General features: G+C 49.5%; 1 protein-coding gene across 8 annotated transcripts in view; it reads left to right on the forward strand.

Annotated features, from left to right (window-relative positions):
• LOC105192538 (nucleolysin TIAR) overlaps positions 1-23283 on the forward strand; it is a 472885-nt gene that overhangs the window by 424371 nt on the left and 25231 nt on the right. For all 8 annotated transcript variants that reach the window (XM_025298465.1, XM_025298464.1, XM_025298462.1 and 5 more), the window contains one exon: positions 567-669. In XM_025298465.1, the coding sequence (XP_025154250.1) occupies positions 567-669 (103 nt within the window). The remainder of the gene's footprint in view (positions 1-566; positions 670-23283) is intronic.

Here is a 23283-nt window from a genome sequence, read left to right on the forward strand (position 1 = left end):
GTCATACACATTCGTACACCTCAGATAAAGCGGCGTGTGCAGCAATCGCGGAATAAAATAAATAGCGTTGTTGTGACGTGTGCAAAAACAGAGATTTTGCATTTGTGTCCGAAACGCCTCCTGCACAAATCCGAGACTTTGAGCGGCGAAAGGATGAATTAATGAACGGCGCGATAACGCGAAAACCGGCGAATAAAATTCAATGTAGCTGCACGGCTGAAGCTGCCAGATAAATACATATCCCGCTGTAAAACCGAAAAGCCGCTCCGCGCAGATTAGAGAGAGAGAGAGAGAGAGAGAGAGAGAGAGAGAGAGCGCGAAATTGAAGAAAAATACCACAAAATATTAAATGTCGTCGTCGGCGAGCGGATGTTAAGAGAGGCGTCCGCGGAGCTCGGGCAGAAATTAGTATCGACGTACATGCGGGCGTCACGTCTGCGTCTGCGATAAGCGAGATCGTTAGACGGTGAACGCACGAAACACGCCGACATACGCGCGTGCACGCGCGTTGACTCTCGAGGTTGCGCTAGAAAATTTTGATTTTCCTTGCTGTTATCTTTTTACAGGAGGCAGAGAGCGCCATCGGCACCATGAACGGCCAATGGCTCGGTGGCAGAAGTATCCGGACAAATTGGGCCACTCGCAAACCACCCGCACCTAAGTCCGAAGGTGAGTCCGCTTTCCACGACCGAGCGTGTCGTTGCATACGAGTGTGTAGCACAGTGCATGATTGCCATCGTGACAAATGGTTTTCTTGGCATACGGCGAGTGAAAGTGTTCAATTGTCGGCGCGAACGAGCGCGCGGCTGTAAATCAACGCGCATTACGTGTTACGCGACCTTCCACCTAAAAACGGCGCTCCCATCGGGTTTCTTATTTTATCGCCCCGCTCGTTGAAACTTCGCAATGGTTAGAAGGAGGGAGGCGGAGGTGAGAGATACGATGTAAAAATATACAGAGATGTACTCCCTCTCTCTCCTTCTCTCTCTCTCTCTCTCTCTCTCTCTCTCTCTCTCTCTCTCTCTCTCTCTCTCTCGCATATCCACGGCGAGGACTGCGGCGCAAAAAAGGAACGCAACCGCGACTTTTCGCGACAATTTCAAACCCTTCTCCGCCGGAGAGGAAGAAAAAAGCAGAGAAGGGGATATGTTGCGATGGTGAAATTCGTCGGAAACGGACGGCAAAGACCGTGAATAATTTCGACGAGTCTCTGTCGAGCGCAAGAATCGAATCGAAGGGCGCGCGATTTCGGGAAGGAAAGTCAAAGGGTCGATACATATTTCCGCGGACTCCGTCAGAAGCGTTATATTTACGTCCACGGCGCGGCCCGTCATGAATACCAAACCGGGCTAGGCGCTAAATTAAATATCGCGCTCGTCGGTCGCGAATGCGGAAATTTCGCCGACGCAACCGGAATTCGATTAGGTCGGCGAAATTCTACCGCGCACAAATGGATGCGCATGGTCGCGTTATTCTGTGAAGTTCGAAAGGTCCGCCTCTTGTGCAACACTCGGTGAGTCGTTCGCACAGAAAGCTTTCACTGCGCCATTCAGGAAAGCTCGAAACGGCTTTACCACGAGCGGTTACTCTGCAAAGCGGGCTCTACAAAGGCAGCACTAGCTGTTGGAGTGTTTGTTAATCGATACCTTGAGATGGACTCGAGAGCCTTTTTTCAATGGACCGAGGCGGAGGAAGGAAGAAGTTCTACTCGCGTCGGACTATCATGTTTCCAGAGTACTGAGATTGATTTCAAAGCCCGGCGAGCGCGCGACAGTATGGACCCTGCGAAAATTTCCCGTATAGCGACGGGGATCAACAAATATTTTCTTCTTTTTCTCTTCTAAAATGCGTTTACCGGCGGTAAGTCATAAATAGCGCTACCTCTCTCTCTCTCTCTCTCTCTCTCTCTCTCTCTCTCTCTCTCTCTCTCTCTCTCCCCCCTTTTTTCTCCCTTTTTCTTTTGTCTCCCGCCCCGCGAAAATGCACCGTATCAAACCGGTCGAATGTGCGAATTTTATCGAAAGAAAAGACACGGTCATCGAAGACTGCCGATACACGCGCGTTTCACGCGCGAACAAAGAATAATATCGAAAAAGTCGGCGACTAACAAATTTTCTGCCACGATAAAATCGCAAAGCGCACGGGTAAGTTTGACCCAGTGACGGGATATCTCGAACAGAATATTCCAAATGCGAAAAATCCCTCGCTCTCTTTCCGTCCGTCTTTGCTTATGCAGCATCATCGCGGCCAATCAATGAGCTGAAAACGTTCCCCTTCGCGATAGTAATTACTTGTATAATTAGGATGGTTTGAGACAACGGCAGGATGAAAGCCTCGGCTCAGTAGGGATAGTAAGAATCCAATTGAAGTTATGAACTAAACGCATAATGAGCTTGGAGGTAGCACTCCGAGGCCCCAAGTAAGTATTATTATATTATCATAAGCGGCTCTTCGTCGCGCCGAGTCGAGGACTCCATCGTCCATCCTCGCGGAGTCACCCCCGACTCCTCGGCTAACTAATTTCATTCCGCAAGTCTTTAATTAGTATTCGTCGCGGGGCGTCCAAACTTTTTCACTAGGCGAGGGCTTGCAAGCTCGACCTACCCGGATTGTTCACCCGTATTTGCATAGGCCAAATTCGCAGAAAGTACTTTCTTGTTGGCCACCTTTACGCGGTTAATATTCCCCGACGGACGTACCCTAAATTTCTCATAAGAGAAAATAATGGTTCCGAAGAAGTTCCCGCGCACTGCCCTCTGCATCCTCCCTCCCTCCCCCCAAACCTTCCCTTCTCGCCCGCGGTTCTGAGACTGTTGCCGCAGTCGCGAATATATCGATGAAAAAACGCGCGACCGCATAAAAAGCTTTAATTATTATTAACGTTCGTTCCACGCAAACTTTGTCACCGCGTGTGTGTGTGTGTGTGTTTGAAGTTTCACACTATAAAGCGTCACGCTGCGTCACGTTGCGTCACGCTCGCTCCGCATCGTTCTATCGGTCGGTTCTGATTTCCTGCAACCACAACGCGCCGCCCTTGACGTAATCTAAAAATTCATTTTCATTTCGACTCCGAGATCGACCTCCTTGATATCAGGGCTTAGAAATTCGCGCATTGAGCAAGAGGCATCTTGATTCCTCTAATTATATTGCTCTAGAATATGAAAGAACGCTAGCGATGTATACATGGTGAGTGAAATGGTAGAACTATATCCGTCCACGAAACGCGTCCACGGTTTATCGAGCGTGCGATAAAAGCATGTGATTTGATCCATTTTGTGCTCCAAGTTTTTCCGCACATGTGTATCGGTATATTTTTTTCTTCGCTTCGTTTCTCTCCTCGACAATCTCGACACTGCACGCCGCTCTGTCGCGAGCGATTACTATTTGCTCTAATATTTAATTGACCACTCTCAAACGAAACAGAATTATGAGTTTAACTGACAGACAGTCGCGGAAAATTGAGATTTCCTCTGACAGCGTTAAATTCTCCTTCAATCTAATTTTTGTAGCAATTTAATAATTTTTGTCGTCGTATTCAATCTAATTCTTCTTGTAGCCGCGAAATATCTCAAAACCCTGCAACGCGAATTCTTTATTCCTTAATACGAACGGAATATTAAGTGTTCGTCTTTTATTAAACCCCAAAGTTCCATCATCCGTATCTTCAGGTATGTTTAATCGAAAACTGCGTCTTTTTGCGGCTTTTACATGCCCGATTAAGCCCGAATTCACCCTCAAGTACGTCATTTCCATGGAAGTATACAAAATCCCGTTGGCGATCTCGCGAGCTCTAACAAAACTCTCGAGCCTCGAGTGGACGACTTGGCACGCTCCAGGCAAATTCTTGCATTATGTCGATGGCCAATCGTGTTCGACTAGCATAGGTACGTGTACATAGGTACGCCCGCGACATCGATTTGCGCGCTTCAAAGTCGCAGTTTCGCATAATATCACGTACCAGCTTCGGTAGCATCGAGCACTAACTTTTTGTAACTGCCTTACACGAGTTTGCGACACGCAAAGCGGCATAACTCTCTCCTAACGTATAACCGATTATAAGGGGCATTTGTAAGCCACCAAACTGAATAATTTCGCAGACAAATTTATAGCGCCTCGAAAAGGCGCAACGATTGAATAAAATGAAAAATATTCTTCCCCACCAGAATTAACCTTAAAAATTAAAGTTATAGAACAAATTTACAGTAGAGTGGTGCTTTTCTCAATCGCAGAAAAATCAATTGAGATTTATATCCAATCATGCACTATGAAAAATTATGCTTCATCGCATTTGTGTTTTTCACTCACCAACTCGCGGCGATATCCAACGACGTCCAGGTGTCCAAGTCCACTGATGAAAACCAAACTGTCGCACTACAGTGCGCACAACAGCGTCGACTACACTTTCCATTTCTTTACGTTGCAATCGCGGCGCGATAATTTCAACGACGTTTCACGCTCGAGCGAAAAGATCTGAAAAATTAGAAAAAATTAGATTAGATTAGATGATTAGTTGTGTAAGAGGAATAAATAAACATCAGAGAGGGAGTTCCTGAATATGACTTTCCTTCCTTTATTTATTTATTTATCTGATGTGTATACACAAGAGCCGAATAAATAGACGGGCTCGAGGAAGTAAAAAAGAATTAAAAGATAAATCAATGATAATAGAATTTAGATGTCTATTTGTTGGGAGTCGAGCAAGATCCGAAGGCGCACTCGAAGGATACCTCGAGTCAAGCTTCCGTGTAATTACCTCACGCGATAACTGATTAAAAACAACATGGCGATCCGAGTGGGAAATATACATACTTGAACCGCTGGCGGGCAGTCGGAGATCTCCAAGGCACGAGGAAATCGTCAATATATCCCAGCCTAAGACTCACTATCCAGCACCAAGAGGTATAATGGACATTAAGAAAAAGCGCACGAGATGTCCTTCTCAGATCGATCAATCTCCAGATCACACCGGATCTTCCGGGAAAACGCACGGCGAGTCCGTTCTAACGACCAAGAAAGTTTCTAAGTCTGACCGATATCGAAAGGAAAACGCACGACGACACCGGTGTTCGGAATTAAGAGAAGTTGGCTAATTATCACGCCCTGATCTGACGAACAAAGCTCGACCCCACGGTCACACGATAGATATTAGAAAATAATGATTTGTAACATTCACTAGTCTTCTGCACGAACGGCGGCGATGGCAAGTCTATCTCGGACGTCCAACAACAACCAATTCGCTATGCCTATCGCGACGTCGTTTTTATAATCCGCGTCCCTATCTTTACGTTCTAAAGTGTAAACACACATTTGACCTCACCGTGTTATCGTTATTGTTTTTCGGCGCTCCGAACGCCCATTTCGAAGTTCCATCCTGCAAGACTCGTACGTATATAAAATGCTTAGGTATTAGAAGCAAGAATAAATTCAATATTTTTATTATAATTGTGTGCTTTTCTTTAGAAATATGCACGACAAACGGCTTTACCGTTGACAGTCTTCTTTAGAAAAGAGAAAAAAGGGAACGAACGAAGGAAAAAAATATTTGTCTTACAGTTGCATGAATCAATTTTAACGTAGTAACAATAAAGAGTCTAATTGCATATTTCTGTCTTAAGCCGAAGAAAAGGAAAAGTGTTTCTCATTACTCATAATAGTACATTATTACAGGTGCTAAAAAATGATAAAAAATTAATACAAAGTTACGACTATTTATCAAAGGATAACCTTGTCATCTAATCTGACCTTCCTGTGAGCCTCAACGAAAGGGACGGTAAGCAAACATTCGTAGCGATAAAAAACACAATGGCCTATATAGTTTTATACCTCGAAAGATTCCCCGTTGGCCCTTCAAAGTTCAGCGAAATTTGTAGGGTCAGCACCGACGCAGAATTTCAGCTCGGTTTCGAGCGCGTCCCGTTTTACGGCACGTATTAAGCGTATCGACACAATTTACCGCAATGCCGGAATATAGAAGGCGCGCAATGCGTGAACTCGCCCACCTGCGATAAAATATGATATCAAAAGCTTAGACGGGTAAATAATAAGTTCGAGAGCGAGACGATAAAGGAAAAACAACGCCGGCGGAAAATAAAATGGAGAAAACCCGGGACTACAACGCGCGGGCGCGCATCCCTTTCTCTCTTTCTCTCCCGTTCTCCCCCCCTCTCGCACATCCGCACGGTAAAACGCATTCAAAGAAAACAGGAGAGGTCCGGGAGTGCAAGTTTATCGGCTGACGTTTTACTCGGCTGAATTACACAGCGAGAGTTTATACGGCCCCGGACTTTTCTGCTCTTCACTTCTGTATCTTTCCAACAACATCCCGCGCGGTTACGCCGGCCCTCATCTGCAAATCCGAAACGCGGTGCACCATAACCGCCGCATACCAAGACTTATCCGCATAGCCCGGCGCAACGGGAAGATGCTGCGAGGGCGACTGCATCGAGGGGCGCGGAATTATGCATACTCTGACAAATATCGACGAACCGGCGCGAATAAACAAACGGCCAGTGAGGCCAGGTAATTCGCTGGTATCGTTCGGGGGAGGCGGTAGGGAGGGAATTCTCGTGGGCCCGCGGTGTTTGTATGGCCGCGAAGAGCGAGGCCCCCGAGCCGGCGAGAGTAATATCAAATCTTGGTCAGCGTATAATATCCGCGGAAGGCGGGGAAAGGAACGGAAAGAGGAAGTTGGGGAGAACAGTTGGGCCGTGCCAGCATTTAATTTGACTGAGCCCCGAAGTTAGCCGGCAACTGGGCCAATATTTTATAGTCGCGGCAATTAGATAATTTTGCGGTCAGGCAAAAATATGATTGCTGGCGTGTGAAAGGACAAACTTGGGCGCGGGTTAATGTCGAAAGTTTGTATCGCCGCCGACCGTCGTCGGATCGCACGTAGTCGAACCGAGACTTGTGCGCGAGGCCAGCAAACGAGACGACGACGTACACACATATTATCCGGACGACACGACATATCGCGATAAATGCGGCATTCATCGCGTATGTGTGCGGTTTGGCATGAGTTCCCGTGACGTGACGTAACGTAACGTAACGTAACGTAATGTCTTTCGCCTCTCGCCGGCAGACACGATTCCAAAGTGTCAAATAATTTTGGATTGCTCAAACGAAATAAAACGACCTTGCGCTACCTTACACGTTGGTAATCTCGCGAAACAATATACGCCCAGTTTTCATGTCCTCCGCGTACATTTGACTCGTAAAATTATCAGGACGTAAATAATATAATCGTTTCACTCTATCTGTGTGTGAGAAAAATCCGCGATATCGTCCTTTACCTCGAGCCCGATATTAGCCTCATTTTTCAAGGAAAACAATATCCACCGCGGCGGTGGCATTTTTATTTCACAAAGCTACTCGACGCGCCTGTCACGAGGTGGTCGCACGGCAAAATGCGGATAATTAAAAAATGGGACGTGTACACTGGCGCATTGAAATTTCGTGAACCGATGCGGAATTGTCGTATTTCATAAAAATGGCCGCGCGTCGTGCACGCCGGCGCATTTTATTACTGGAGAGTCTCAGTGCATAAGCCAAACATGAAATGTATATTAATGCTCGCAGCCATTCTGTATGATTACTGCATGTCCTCGTTATTAAATAACGCAAATGCACGCGGCGGGTATAAAGTTTCCGTAAGCTAAACGTACGGCTTATATATTTCAATAATGTACATTAAAGGATGCGCTGCGCATTGTAATATAATGCGCACCAACAACGGCGAAATGAGGAGAATAAAATGTGCCGGCTGAGATTCGTCCAGGTGCGAATCGGCTCGCGCATAACGTCACAAATGCGAAAATACGAAAAAATTCCCTACCGAATCGCCACGTCGCGCGTGCGCGCGCGGGATACCAAATACATATCTGCGGTTTCACACGAACGAGGTAATCGGCGCGTGGCCGATAGAACTGTCGATAGAAATTGCAAACACGACTTCCGACGGCGCGGGCGGCGCGTGCGATCGCCGATTCGAAATAATAGCGAGACGCCGCGCCGCGCCGGCGCGCTGTAATTTCTGCGAGTCGCGCGAGATCACTCGCTATTATATTTACGCACGCCCACGGGTCCGCGCATCCGACTTTACAGCTCGGCGTTTGAACGCATCCGCATAATGGAGCATGCGGACGAAGGTACGAAAGGAGACGGAATTCTAATAACCCGAGTGTACCCGGCTATCCTCGAGTTCGCCTCAACGATCAGATTTTACAAATGTTCGCCATTAACGCTCGGAATTCCCGTCTTTGTGCCCGTGTCCGTGTGCGCACGTGTGAAACGCGGCGGCGGAAATGTTAGTCGTTCTCGTTTAAACCAGATATTTCATATAGCCGGCGAGAAGAGCGACCGGCGCGCGGCCAGTGAAATAGAGATCCGCATAATTACCGTGCGCCCGTCGATATTGTATTACGGCCGCGTAAATAGCCGTCTAATATTCGTGTCTCGTTATTCCCCGAGCCATTGTCACAGAGCGACAATCGCGACTACGGTGGAAATTGGACATTGGTGAATCACCGAGCTCAGCTCTTTTGCTCTCTCTCTCTCTCTCTCTCTCCCCCCCCCCTCCCTCTTGCTCTTTCCTTCTCTCCTGCCCAGAATAGGCTGTTTTCCCGTTTCCACGCGTTTCTCGTAAGACCGAACGCAATCTTAATGCGTCGGAAAGCTAGTCCATCAAGGGTGACGGCCGCTCGACGTGCGGGCATTGAATAAGCAGCGCAATCCGTTTGCGTGGGTTAAGTGTCGAGCCGTGTTGGCAACACACGGCACGCTTCCCGGCACTAAAGTGCGCAAGTGTGCTCGTGCTAGATAGGGGGAGGCTCGCGATGCATTCTCGGCTGCGCGCAACGCGCTGTGCAACGGAGGAGCAACGTACGTGTACGGCCTGTGCGTGCCGCCGGTCGATCCGGACTGTCTACTTGCAGGTGGTCGCGACCCCGTTAGTTAAAGCGGTCACGACGACGACGACGACGGCGACGAGAAGCCGACCGGCCCCCTTTAAATTCACCCTTCATCTATCGCTCGCCTTACGATCTTAACCGGTGGGGCTGGGGGAGAGAGAGAGAGAGAGAGAGGGGGGAGGGGGAGAGGGGGAGAGGGGGAGAGGAAGCAGGGCGAGGGAAGGCCTCTTATCGCGCCGCGGACCTTAACGCGCTGCTGCTCGTCGAGCTTCTATTACGGGGCTGTTGTCGGCGCTTTTCTCACGATCGAGGGGAGCCGAGTTTAGACGGAAATCTCCAACGAGTCGCGCGAGTCCTCGTCAAGTGCTCGACTCGGCTCCTGTATTAAATTACACAGTGATCTTAAACGCTCTCCCTCTCGCTCTCTCTCTCTCTCTCTCTCTCTCTCTCTCTCTCTCTTGCTCGGCTCAAGTACGTTCCGAGTCTCATCGGACGGACTGACGGACGTACGAGTACGTGTGGCTTTTGGTTACAGGACAGGGTGGAGACGCCGTGCATTCCGCGACCATCTCGTTGTCGGTCGACCGGGGCTGATGGGAAGCTGTCGCGTGAGATGATCGCTTCGTAACGACACGACGCGTAAATTCGTTGCTCTCTCTCTCTCTCTCTCCCCCCCCTCCCCTCCCCCCCCCCGTTCACCGTCTCACCCGCCGTCTCTGTTTGATCTCGCGGCATAACGATCGAGACACGAGCAAAAATCCAGACGACTTTTCCTTTTAACTGTCAGACACAAAGCGATCGGTCCCGACAGCGGATCTTTTTATCAATTACCGCAGGACGAAAAACGTCCTGCGATACCGCGGCGCCGATACGCGGCTGGACACGTATCCTATTGGTCGCAGCTCTTTGTCAAAACCGTGTTACGGTTTGATGAAGCCGCGAGAAATCAAAGGCCAATTCGATTAAAGGCGCGCCCGTGACTCGTCCGCGATCTTGTCCGCTATCTAGCCGCGCGATACGAACCCGTCCCATATGATTTACGTCCACGTCGCCGCCGCCGCCGCGCGCAAGCTGAATCGTTAACCGCCGATAATTACTTTTATAGCTCAAGGGGCGAGACAAGTACTCTTCTGTTCCCGTCCCTACGGCGATACCGCGCCATGTTAAGTGTACGTCGCTGTACACACTGTGTGTACGTTTACACGCATGTATGCGCAACACTACACTGCAACCGGATGAAACATCAACAGACGAAACTACCAACCAACAAGCGCCCCGATACGCTCTCTACAACCCCCTCCACCCCTTAGCCACCCTTCTCCTCCACCTGCTCGTCGTTGTTCTCCTCTTCCTTCTCTTCCAGCGTGCTCTCTCTCTCTCTCTCTCTCTCTCTCTCTCTCTCTTCTCTTCTCTCTCTCTCTCTCTCTCTCTCTCTCTCTCTCTCTCTCTCTCTCTCTCTCTCTCTCTCTCTCTCGTCTCCTCGTCCAACCTCTCCTCTTGTATATCCTTTCCTCCTGTATTTTCCAACCATCCATCCTCGCTTTAGGCTGTGAGCAGAGGTTTCTGCTTGTTGCATCGATGGCCGGCCGGTCAGTTGTTCCCGACGAGAGTTTTTGATTGGCTGCCCGTATCACAACAGCCCGCGGCTGGGCGTACGTCGAAGCAGCGTGAATAGTAAATTGGTTGGAATTGCCGCAGAACGGGAAGTTCATATCCCTTAGGAAACGAGCCGCAGGACGCGGGTGTATCCCGGCTTTCAAAGCATTATCGCACTCTTTGGGATCTACCGTGACGGACAGACGGACGGACGGACGGACGGGCGAGCGCGAGCGAGCGAGCGAGCGAGCGAGCGAAATGTTCTCGCTGCATGAGCGCAGAGGGCCAATCGGCTTTTGATATCAAACTGGTAACATGATTGGTATCATTCCGTCCGGGATTATCCATCAAACTTCGCGTAACGCAATTTGCGAAGCCCGAAGATTTTGACACAGCCGTAACGTGATGAGAGAACGGATCTTATCGTGTTTCACGGATATGACACGGGGCGCAAAGCTGGTAATAACCGAACGTGCACGCCGACGAGTTTTCATCGCGTCCGGGCGCAATCGTGTAATTGATTCCAAGAGCACTCGGCGCCCGATAACGCGCCCGATCTCGCGCCAAGGATGGGATTTTATGAGCGAGTGAGCGAACCAACGAACGAGAAGGGCCGCGAGCCCCAAAGATCACGCGAGCTATCGTTTGCGAGTTGACCGCGAAATACAGGACCTGTCGATCGGCGATTCGAGCCGCGCCGCGGAAAATATCCGGTTACGGATGCGGAACAGCCGGATTCTGATCGCGTAACCGAATCCGCGGGCGCGTATATTGATATTGTAAAATTAATAGTCGCTAGCACGTGGCAGCGATCGCGGCTGGAAGGCTCGGCGGCGCGGTGGCGCTCGCGCTGTGTGGCCCTCGAGGGCCCCGCATTAACTTAGATTAATAAACATGGGCCCCCGCGTAATCGGTTTGTAAACTGCTACTGTGTAATTTATTCAAACTCGATTAGACATTAATGTATCATTTTGAGCAATGACTATAAATCGTGGCGGGCTGGCCGAAGCGTGTCCGCGATGCATATCCATCACCATGCATGAGCCGCATACATATACATTCTAAATATCTTGTTTATCTTGCAATGTACGAATATGGTGTGTACTAATTATCATGACATAACATATTAACATAATATTGTCATGTTAAACATCGCTCGTGATTTCGGCCAAAGGTTACGCGCCGGTACCGCCGCCACCGCCATGCCGGGCGTTATCCGGTTTAGGCTTAAGCTAGCTTAGAAGAGAGACGAGCGCGATCGCAGTTTATGATCCTTTCTGCCAAATTACCGATTAGCCGATCAACCTCGCGACAACTCGCTACTCGCGCCCGGTCGCCTACGACGGCGGGCGCGGCGTGTCGGCCCCGCCTCGCACGGTCTCGCTCCACTTTCGATGCGATTATTATATATGCTAAATCGATTCCTTGATATCGCTCGCACGATTTAACTAATCGGAGGACAAAGATGCCCGGCAACGTGCGCGAGCGAGCCACCCTCCCTCTCTCGGAACGGACGAGCCGCAATTTCTTCTGCCCCAGTATCTCCGGGTCACTCTGACTTCCTGACTCGATAATGCGGCGAGATGTGAAACTTTCGGACAGAATACGAAATCCGCGCGTGATGCGAATTAAGAGCGGCGGCGGCGGCCGTTTGCAATATGACATGACGTTGGCTCGGTGGGGGGGGGGCAAAATGCGACACGGCTCGCGAAAGGTAGCACGGCCTGGGCAGAGACAGCACGCGAACACTCGTACCGCAAATTGAGGAGGATTGGCGGCTTCGTTATTTACAGTTGATCCGAAAGGAGGTCGGGACCCTTAACGTTGGTTTAAAGTCACGGCCTTCTTTCGCTTCTCGCTCCCGCCTTTCCTTCCTCCCGATTTCGCTTTTGCGGAGGGTCGGCGGAGGTTCGACAGATCCGCCGGAGCTACAAACCTGCGGGGGCTAATCGTCGTTGCACGACGACAGTTGATGTGCGCAAATTAACACACCCGTTGTCTCGACGGCCCGAGACCATCTACGTTTTTAACGGCGTTCAGAGAAAGAGAGAGCGAGCGGAGAAAATGAAAATGACTTGACGCGAAATTAGACCCGCGCGGTCCGATAATTGACGACAACGCGAACGCCCGAAACAATCGATGACGCGCGTCGCTCTCCGCGGATCCGTGTTGTAATTGTGTGTAATTGCGGGCCGCGAGCCGCGGCCGCCTCGTCCTCTGGCGGCGTCGCATCTACGCCGAACTCGTCCTCGACAGCCAAGCGAGTTGGCAGTCCTATCGGTGACTTATTGATCGCGAGGCATTTGAAAAGTCGACGGAAAGCACTTACATACTACTGTGATCAACAAGTATCCGAATTTTATATTTAAAAATCAAAATTACAATTCATGAAAATTCAATCATGAAAATTCTTACAGTCTCCTTCAAAGTAGTCCCCAACCTTGCTTGCAACGCAATGTATGCCAGCATTTGATCCAGTCCTGGAAACATCGCTCGTACGCGACAGACGCGGTATAGCCTTCAATTCACGCAGCGATTTTTCCTTCATGTCCTCAATCGATTCGAAACGCTGTCCTCGAAGTGGTTTTTTCAGTAGAGGGAACAGGAAAAAGTCGCAGGGGGGCCATGTCTGGTGAATACGGTGCTTGCGAAGCGACATTCGTTGAGTTTTTTGTCAGAAATTCACGCGTCACAAGTGTCGAGGTAGTGCGATAGTGCGTTGTCGTGATGAAAAATCCACGAGTTGTTTCCCCACAATTCCGGTCATTTCTTACGGATTGTGTACTGGCACGATCCAAATGATATTCCAACTTCATCTGGCCAACTATCTCTCGCACAGTCAATCGACGATTTTGGAGCAGCAATTCTTTCGCTTTCTCAGTGTGAGCGTCATCCGTTGACGTTGATGGTCTTCCAGAGCGTGGGTCGTCTTCAACGGATTCTCGTCCTTCTTGAAACTTCTTAAACCACTCAAACGTACTTGTTTTCGATAAACAATCATCGCCATAAGCTTTTCGCAACATTTGGAATGCGTTTGTGAACGAAATTTCGTTCGCAACACGCAAAACTTCAAATAAGATTCTTTGCTCCATATTTTTCGACATCGTAAAAATCGCCGTGTACAACAATCTTCACAGACATAAACAATTGCCACTTTCAAATGGCTTGAAGGAACGCCATGATTTTTTCACCAAATGTGAAGGTGACATGTGTATCATAACTTAAGAAAGCAAACGGATTTGACTTACAGCTACCTGCGATGTTTAAAAAATAAATTTCGGATACTTTTTGATCACAGTAGTAAATGTTTCATTGTCACTGTAATTCTTGTCCCGAGTTCTCCTACTCAGTGACCCGAAAGTGGTTCGAAAGAGTAATGTCCCAAGCACCCATCAGACCGCGTGTTACACCGAGAAGATCCCGTAGGTATTGTTTTGAGGAGTACCCACGCTCGAGATGTATCCTCTCGCGCAAGAGTCAACGCGTGTCCCGCTGCCGCGCCTCTCTCCTCGGCCTCTCCGCTCGCGCCGACGGCGCTCGCTCGTCGCGAGATCCATCTGGTCGTTAAGACGCACTCTTCGATCTTTCGTCTTTGCACGTCCTATTGCAGTTCGCCGGCTATCGGGAACACAATCATGTCGTATTGATCATCCGTCTGCTCCATCCGAATTTCATGCGTTTAAATAACACGAGACGACTCAGCGACTCTCGGCAAGCGGACGTGGGAATGGGGAGGGGGGAAAGAGTATGGATTTTTAATTAGGAATAAATATCGGCGCAAATATAATGCACATTAAAATACGATTTCGTTTCAATCGAACCGCACCGGTTGAGCCGCTTAGCACGGTAAGCCGGAAAACGTACGGAAATTAATATCGACGATTGTCCTGGGAATAATAATAGCTGTCTGCGTTAGTTTCCACTTTGGAGCCCCTTCTGTTTAAATGTTTCGCTTGGTTAATTATATCGGCGCGTCGAGAGGTGAATACAAGGTGAGGGCAAGTGTGTAAGACACGCGGGGAAAGTTCTTTGTTTGTTTCTCTTTTTTCTTCTTCGACGTGCGGTTGCGTGTTAAACGGCGAGGATAAACCGTGGGCGACGTTATTTTTCAAGCACGGCGCAGCTGTAAACGGCGGATATGTAATCTTCGCGTTACGCGTAACGCGCCAATTTCTTTTTCTCTTTCCTTTTTTCATTTATTTGAATGGTATGTAAAATCATACGTAATATATATATACGCGCCGTATAAATTATACACGTGATTACAACGGCCGGCGCGACGTATGAAAGATGCATCGCATGCTTTCCCATGAATTGTCGATTTGTGTTTTGCTGCAATATTAAAGATATTTTCGCTCCATCCCCCTTCAACAGGCATGCTACATTACACTGGCTATATGTTTGTTGATATATATTGCGACTTATCTGAATGGTTGATTGTGCTGCTCGAATGAAATCTTTAATAATAAAATGCCCGACCGAGAGAACCCGGCAGATTATATCCTGCCGCCGAACGTACGTCGGCCGTACGGAGCGTACAGTAAAATATCTTCCCTCACTCCCCCCCCCCGCTCCCGCCCCTCCTCCGCCAAGCCCGCGACGTAAAACGTCTTTCAGCCGAAGCCTCCAAAGGTTCGTAACAGAATGTCGTGCAATTAAAGCGCCAGGTATTTCGGCGAAAATTAAAAAAAAAAGGAAAAAGAGCCAGGGACAAAAAGGTATTTTTGCGCGCGCAGCAGGCATTTACACCGACAGTCGGCACACGAAAGTAGAATGACGGTACCGCGCTAAAATTAGATTTCCGTAGCCCGAGATCGATCGAGTTTACTCAAGAGACGGCGTACGCGCGTATGGCTGGCCCGCTTCAATCCCAAAAACTTTGACGATTATACAAATCGCGCCGATAAACCTACTTCGTCCTCGCGCAATTTCGCCCCTGGATTTCCGATGTAAATCGGCGCTCGTTTGTCCTCCCGACGACGTCTACTTCAGAACGATTCGGCCAATCAAGATCATACATCACTTTCAAAAGGGCACAAATGCATGAAGCGAGCGTGTATGTTTTTACATACGAATCGACCGGGGCTAAATTATTACGGCAAACACACGTGAAATATAGCACTATGACAAAGCTGCGCACGTTGGAAGGGCAAACAAAAGCGAGAGACAGCCGTTGCAGAATAAAAAAATTGTGCGCACTAATACCGAGGCCGAAGCCTGAAAATATGCGCGCTCTCGCATCAGCGCTCGCGATATGACGCGATTTTTGCGCGATTTTTGCGCGCACCATACGAAAACGCGAGGGCGCTCTTTCCGCGACGGTGCTCTCCTCGCGTGTAAGATGCGCGTACGTGAACAATGATTATCGTACGCGAAGAGGAGAAGGGAAATCCAAGGTAGGTCTCTTTCTCTCTCTTTGTGTCTCTCTCTCTCTCTCTCTCTCTCTCTCTCTCTCTCTTCTCTCTCTCTCTCTCTCTCTGTCTCTCTCTCTCTCTCTCTCTCTCTCTCTCTCTCTCTCTCTGTCATACACGCACACACACACACACACACTCTCTCTCTCTCTCTCTCTCTCTCTCTTCCCATTTTTCTCGTTGTTCGCGTAAACAACGACGCGAAATAATTGATCGGACGAATGAAGCGGCAGCGCGCGCCGGAATCCAAGAGTCGTTTCAGCATTTTTCTCTTTCTCTTTCATCCCTCTCACCCTCTGGCGCTCTGCAGCTCGCCGCAGCGCAGCGAGGGGTCACACCGCGGGCAGACTAGACGACTATCCAGCTCACGTAAAACAGTCGCAATTTCGCGGCCATTTAATCGTGAAAATGGTCGAAAGTAAATGATGGTAGACAAGCGCGGGGGCGGATAAGGCGGTGATTTTAGAGAGGGATGAGCGACGTAGGTGCGAGAACCCGGCGGAAAGATAGATCGCGCCCGGGCGACCGGGGAGCGCGGGAAAAAGAGTGGGAAAGAGAGACTCAATGTTTGTAGTAGTAACTCGTGAGTAGTTGCCGAGCGAGTCACCGCTGCAACCACTAACCCAACCCCGAGTCCTCGACCAAGCAATCACTGCTATCAGCACCTCGGCGCCGAGACCAATCCAACAGTAATACACTCCAGTCGGCTAACGTGTTTTTGCGGGGATTCCGCCGACACCGCCTCTGCCGGGGCTCGAACGGCCGCGCGATGGATATGACAATTGCACAATGCGCCCGCGAAAGCATACGTTCGGTCGTGGGGCGGAAAGCCCGCTCGCGCGTAATCTCTCGGCTGTTACACACATACTACACATACTACGTCTTCCACGAGCACCGGGATGTTGCGTTAATCTCCAGCCTCCGCCGCGCGCGCGCGCGCGCGCGCGGATCGCGCTATTATGAAACGCCGATCGTGATAACTGAAAATACCCGTGTCGCTTATTATGCATTTCCCTCGACCCAATTTTCGCGCCATGCCACGCCACAAACGGTCGCGCCGCCGCCCGCGCCGGTATATCGTTATTACGGAGCCCTGTCGCATGGCGCGGCTTCCGCCGAGGTAATTTCCCGGCGCGCCGGACGTGCGAATTTCTCAGGCGCGCCGCGCGCGCCTTTCGCATAATTGCCTGTCTATTGTCGCGCGCGCGCGCGTCTCCGGCCGCGCGCCGGCCGATCGGAGCCTCGAAGCTGAGAATCGCGCGAAGAAGAGGCGTTTTCTTTTTCTTTTTTCTTCTAATTTTTTTACCGCCACCGGACGACAGCGCGTTGCGCAACTGCTCGCAAGAGAGAGAGAGAGAGAGAGAGAGAGAGAGAGAGAGAGAGAGAGAGAGAGAGAGAGAGAGAGAGAGAGAGGAGGAGGAGGAGAGCCCGCGGCGTCGCGCTGACCGACGGTGAAATAGCGACGGTCCACGTGTGTAAAAGCTCGGCGTATAATTAGCCCCGCACACGAAATGAAATTCCTGAGGGCTGCCGCCGCCGGCTACGAACATGCTGCACACGGTTTGGCGGGATCAGGTTCGGGAAACGGAGGAGGTGCCGAACACGTCGGGCGCAGAGAGGGTCGAGGACGAATGGAGGCGAGCAAGCGCGCGCGCGCGGAAGAGGGTTGCTCGACGGAGAATCGGTGGTAACGTCGGTGGCGGCGGCGGCGACGGCGGCGGTGGTGGTGGCGGAGGCAGCAGCGGGTGCTGCCTACGGAGGGTGGCGAGGCGCTTGCAGAGATGTGGATCGAAGGTAATATAGGCACATGGGCGAAAGGCGAACGAAGGTGCAGAGAGAGAGGGGGAGAGAGAGAGAGAGAGAGAGAGAGAGAGAGAGAGAGAGAGAGAGAGAGAGACAGCGAGAGCGAGAGCGAGAGAGAGAGAGAGAGAGAGAGAGAGAGAGAGAGGGAGGATTGGTTTTCCCGTTTCGGCGAGGCGGGAGACCATTTCGTCGTCGAGTGCGGAACGCTGTTGAACACCCCCGTGGCTCTTTAAACGCTCAGATCAGTTTCTCTCTCGCTGGATCGTTCCGTCTCTATCCTCTCGCCCCTCGTTTCTTTCTCGCGTCTCTCTGTGTTTCCTCTTCTTCCTCTCTTCCTCCTTTTCTGGCTCCACACCGCGTATCCGGCTTAATCGAAAACGGCTCACCTTCGCGCCTGCTTATCTCCGATTGTGTTCTTCGCGCGTCCCGCTCCTCCGCCACCGTCCGTGTTCCTCGTCGATCCTCGCAAAAAATCCGCGCGGCGGATTATCGAGACGGCCGAGCTAATGGGATGACTCGCGAGCGATCGATCTAATTGTGAAGTAATTCCAGGTGCCCGGGGCGGGGGGGACGGGAGAGGGACAGTACAGAGCGAGGATACAAAAGACGTCTAAACGTCGTGTCTCTCTCTCTCTCTCTCTCTCTCTCTCTCTCTCTCTCTCTCTCTCTCTCTCTCTCTCTCTCTCTCTCTCTCTCCTTCTCTGTCTCGCTTATGCTTACACGAGCGCACTTAAATCGACGCTCGGCGGAGGGGAGGGATTTAATAAAACTGTTGACTCGCGCGTCAGATCGTCGTATATTAATTACAAGCGCTATCTCGGCTGAAAGGCGCAAAACCGTTTCCATCTTCAGTAGCACATATCTCGCAGCTACGGCACGACCGCGCGGCGTGTACCTACGTATGTACCAGGGCTATGTACATTCCGCACTTCTAATTGCACGATTCCGGATGAGCGATATCATAAACCGCGATTTATACTCGTACCTACGGGCTCCTAGAAGCGCTTGGCGATAAAATGACCGTCTCGCGCAACCGAGAAAGAGAGAGGAAGAGAGAAAGGGCGAAGAAGGGACAGAGAGAAAGAGAGAGAGAGAGAGAGAGAGAGAGAGAGAGAGAGAGAGAGAGAGAAACGAATTGATTCGAATCAAGCTCGCTTTAACGCAGAAACCAAGAGTGCCTAAATACACACGCGATACGTATTGGACGCCTTTATCGGGGCCGCCAATCTATTAGGGCGAATCGGAGAGAGAAGGGTGAGAGGTCGAAATTTATGCCGCGGCTACAAATCTTGGCCCGGCCCGGCTCGAAGAGAACGGACTTGGGAACGGAGAGCGAGTGAGGCATGAGAGAAGCAGCCTGGGCGTTAGACTCGATTCTCGAGACTCAACTCGAAAGAGAGAGAGAGAGAAAGAGAGGGGGGGAGAGAGGGGAGAGAGAGAGAGAGAGAAAGGGAGGGAGAGAGAGGGAGAGAGAGAGAGAGAGAGAGAGAGAGAGAGAGAGAGCGAGATATCGCGCGAGTGATCGATTGGGACGAAAACATCTCGATTAGAAATCCATCGTCTGTCGCGTAAGCCGAAGATAAGTCTGATTTTTTATTTGGGCCTAGTTATTTCCGCGAGGTCGAAGAGGCCTCTCTGTTCGACCTCGCTTGTGCAAGAGCCGCGCATTAATAACACAATGGCGCTCGCTAATGAAGTACTCGTATTTTAAGGGGAGAAAGAGTCGCGTGTGTGTCATTTATATAACATCGCAGAGAATGACGGCGAAGCTCTTCTCGCGAATCTCTCCGGCGTAAATCGCCGCCGTGGGAGGTCTTTGGCCGATCTCAAATCAAAGGGCAACGTGACAGAAGCAAAAAGCGTCGAGAGCGGAATCGAACGCCGCGCCGCGCCGCACCGCGCCGCACCGCCGAGATAACCAGTCCGATCGGCGGAAATTTCGGAAGCGGCAGGTAAATCCCGTCACGGATTGTAATTCGAGACCGCGCACGGACGGACAATGGACATTAATTAACGTATAAAACGCGCGAAGCCCGTGTAATCGCCATTAATTATATCAATAAAGTTGCGCGATATAACGCCGCGGGCGGGAATTCATGCGAGCAACGGGGGCAAAGATAGCAGCGAGAGTCGAGCGCGCGCGCGCGCGCATGGACGCCCTCGACAATCGTGATAGAGACGCAGCAAGTACGAAACAAGAGCCATAAATAATAAACCGAGTAACCCTTTCGCATAGATTTGGATGCGGCTCAAAGTTGCTCGCCTCCGCGGAGCGTCGCTACGCGTAGCGAGGAGGAAGGCGTATAACCGCCTATCCGAAGATTATACGGAAACTTTAACGGCCACGGTTACTCAGCCTTCTTGGCAAAGTATGGCAGCCGTGGTTTAGCTCGCAGCTTTATTAGTCCCGATAATGTCCCTGCGGGGAGAGCACGCATCTGTGCTTACCGTCGAAGCCTCTACTCGACGACTAGAGTAGACTCCAACGCGCGGCGCGGCGTACGCGCTCTCGCAACGAATGCGCATTCGCGTCTCTCGGAGAGCGTCTGCAAAATTCGAATTCGACGACGAATTCGCGCTGCTACCTGCTTTCCCCATGCCTGCCCCGTGCCCTGCGAAACGCGAAGAGAATGCTGCACCCGTTGGCTCGCACGCGCGCGCACCCTCTCTGCGATTTATCCGACCGTCGCTTTTCAGCCCGCAGACGATCCTCGACGACGACGACGACGACGACGACGTGATGTACACTCGGCGTGACTCTCGCGACAGCAGTCCGTGCAGCAGGCCGAGGTGGAAAATAACAACGATTAATTACAGCGCCTGCCGCGCTGAGATATTTAATATGTGTCACGTAATTATCTACGGGGGATTAATTTAATTGACCCGCCTATTCCGATTAATAACAATTATTGCGGGGCAAATAGAGCGAGACCCCCGCTCGATTGCGCGTATGTCCGCCGCGAGCGGCGGGAATATTCCCCGTAATGCGCGCATTAACTAATTGAAAGGGATTTCACTGTGACGTAACGCCGCGCGCCACAGATAAGTAAAGATAGTAAAAGTTAGAACTTATACGGTTATAACTTACACGCAATCTCATCGTGTGCGTCGGTTATACGGCCGTGCTGTCCATAAAAAGACGTATCACACGGTTTATAGTGTAATCTCGCGAGATAGGAGAAACTGGTCAGGAAATACCCAGTTTTTGTCATTATGAGGAGATCCATTAAATTGTCGTTAGTGCCGTAGCGGCATAAGGATGTACAAACTATCGTCGCAATGGTAAGCGAGAGAGCAGGATAAGAAGAAAGGGGAAGAATCCATTCAGACGTAGACTTCATTTAATGTTGCACATTTGTACAAAGCCCTCATGATCGAGAGCATTTGCTCCGCCATTGTTCACGTACCTTATTGTATCGTGAATTTACACTCGACTAATACCTGTGTCGAGTTCCCCGCGCCGTACGAATCTAACGTCAACCCGCGGCTCGGCTCGTTTATCATTTCGGACGAGCCTGTGCCTCTGAATCTCCCGATATTTTCCCGCTCTTTTTCTCTCTCTCTCTCTCTCTCTCTCTCTCTTTCTTTCCTTGCCAGCCACACTTGTATGACAAAAGCATCACGTTCGAACGATTAAACGCCGAGACCTCGGGAATCATTCTGACGTAATACGAGGATTAACCGATGATACAAGCGCTATCGCCTCGAGAGAGAGAGAGAGAGAGAGAGAGAGAGAGAGAGAGAGAGAGAGAGAGAGAGAGAGAGAGAGAGAGAGAGAGAGAGACGAACTTTGTTGGAGATTGTTACGTTGCGGGAATATTTATCCCGTAATTACGGAGCGAATGACGAGCCACGAAACCGACGACTACGACGATGAAACGTCGTGGGTCATTTTCGCGCCACACGCATTCCGTAGGAATATGTACAATATTTATATATTTATCCATACGACTCGTCATTGCTCGTCAGTGCACTGTTCCGTTTCCTTTCTGTTTCTTCTCCTTGTTTTCTTTTTTTGGCACGAATCGTTTTAACACGGATATTTTGCAGGAGGATGATACGTCAGGGATTAAAGGCCAGTAGCAAAGAAAAGAGAGAAAGAGAAAGAGAGAGGTGGTGTGACGAGAGTGTGTAAGTGTACCACTATCAAACCAAGCTAGCTACGAACGTTATCTAATTTACCCTTTATTATATAAAAATATGTTTCGTACTTTTTTCTTACTTCTCTTTTACCTCTTTTTATATAATTATACTTCGCAACCTTTTCAGATACTTTTAACATTATTATTACATCATTTATCTCTATGTTGTATTTATTACTACTACAATTTATTAATCATTCTCTTACCTCTCCATTTTCACTCTTCATATTTGTTACATACATTATTGCGTGGAGAAAAATATCAGCACCGCTATATATCACGGTGGCTGTAAAATATTACGATAGATCAACGGATGAGCGCGATAAACGATTGCCACTTCGGCACGCTAATTGCGCGTTGATTTGCAGTAATATTTTAACGCCGCTACACACCTTCGTATACATGCAGCCGTTCTCTCTTTTGTCCGCATTTTTTCGAAAATATATATCGTCGCATCAATAATACGTGCGAAATAAAATGGTAATAACGTAATATTAAATATTGCGCGCGCGAGTGCATACGTCCAGGCGAGTTCTGTTGTTGTTCTCTCTCTCTCTCTCTCTCTCTCTCTCTCTCGTTATTTTTCTCTTTTACTTCTTCTTTTTTCCCGCGAACGAGCATTTCGTAAAATTCGCGAAATTATAAACACCGGTGCTTTATTTCATTAAGCGTATATCACTGTACATTTCTGCCGGTATCATGCTGCGCGAAAGATATTTTCTGTCGTGTCTGTTTGAAAATCATGAGCGAGCGAACTGCTGTTTATAGTAGACGGCTAGAGGTATTAAACTAAATTGGTAGACTTGTGTGGATGGTCTTTTATGTACGTACATACATGTACACCGAGTGCGCGCCTCGGAAGATGCACGTGTATGTGCGTATGTAGTGACGTCGTTCCAATCTCGTTGAAAGTATTTTTTATATAACGTTTTATAATACAATTTGTATACATTGGCTTTAATATGCATGCTCGTATACTTCCCCTTGTTTGCAAAGTCTTATCGGACCTGAGATATTCGAAATTGAATGAGAATGATATTGAAAGAGGTATACGAATACTACAAAGGAGAGAAACGGGAGGCAGGAGAAGAGAGAGAGAGAGAGAGAGAGAGAGAGAGAGAGAGAGAGAGAGAGAGTGAGAGTGTGAGAGAGTGAGAGAGGAGAATTGTACAGTGAGCAAGGTAAAGGAAAGATCGAACCTTCCTTCACTCTTTTTCGCTCCATTTTTTCATATATATTTCTCATCATTTAATTTTCCCACTCTTGTTGATCTTTTTGTGTATTTTGGTTAACAACACACAGTATAATCATCGTGGAGAGTGGAATTTCGACACGGTTCCTCGTCAAGAGAGACAAATGGAGATGGTGATCGTACGCACAATATTGCTCCGTCAAATTTTCCCCATGATATTCCCGTTCATG

Source organism: Harpegnathos saltator, unplaced genomic scaffold, assembly GCF_003227715.2.
Source record: "Harpegnathos saltator strain DR-91 unplaced genomic scaffold, Hsal_v8.6 scaffold219, whole genome shotgun sequence".
NCBI classification, from domain to species: domain Eukaryota; kingdom Metazoa; phylum Arthropoda; class Insecta; order Hymenoptera; family Formicidae; genus Harpegnathos; species Harpegnathos saltator.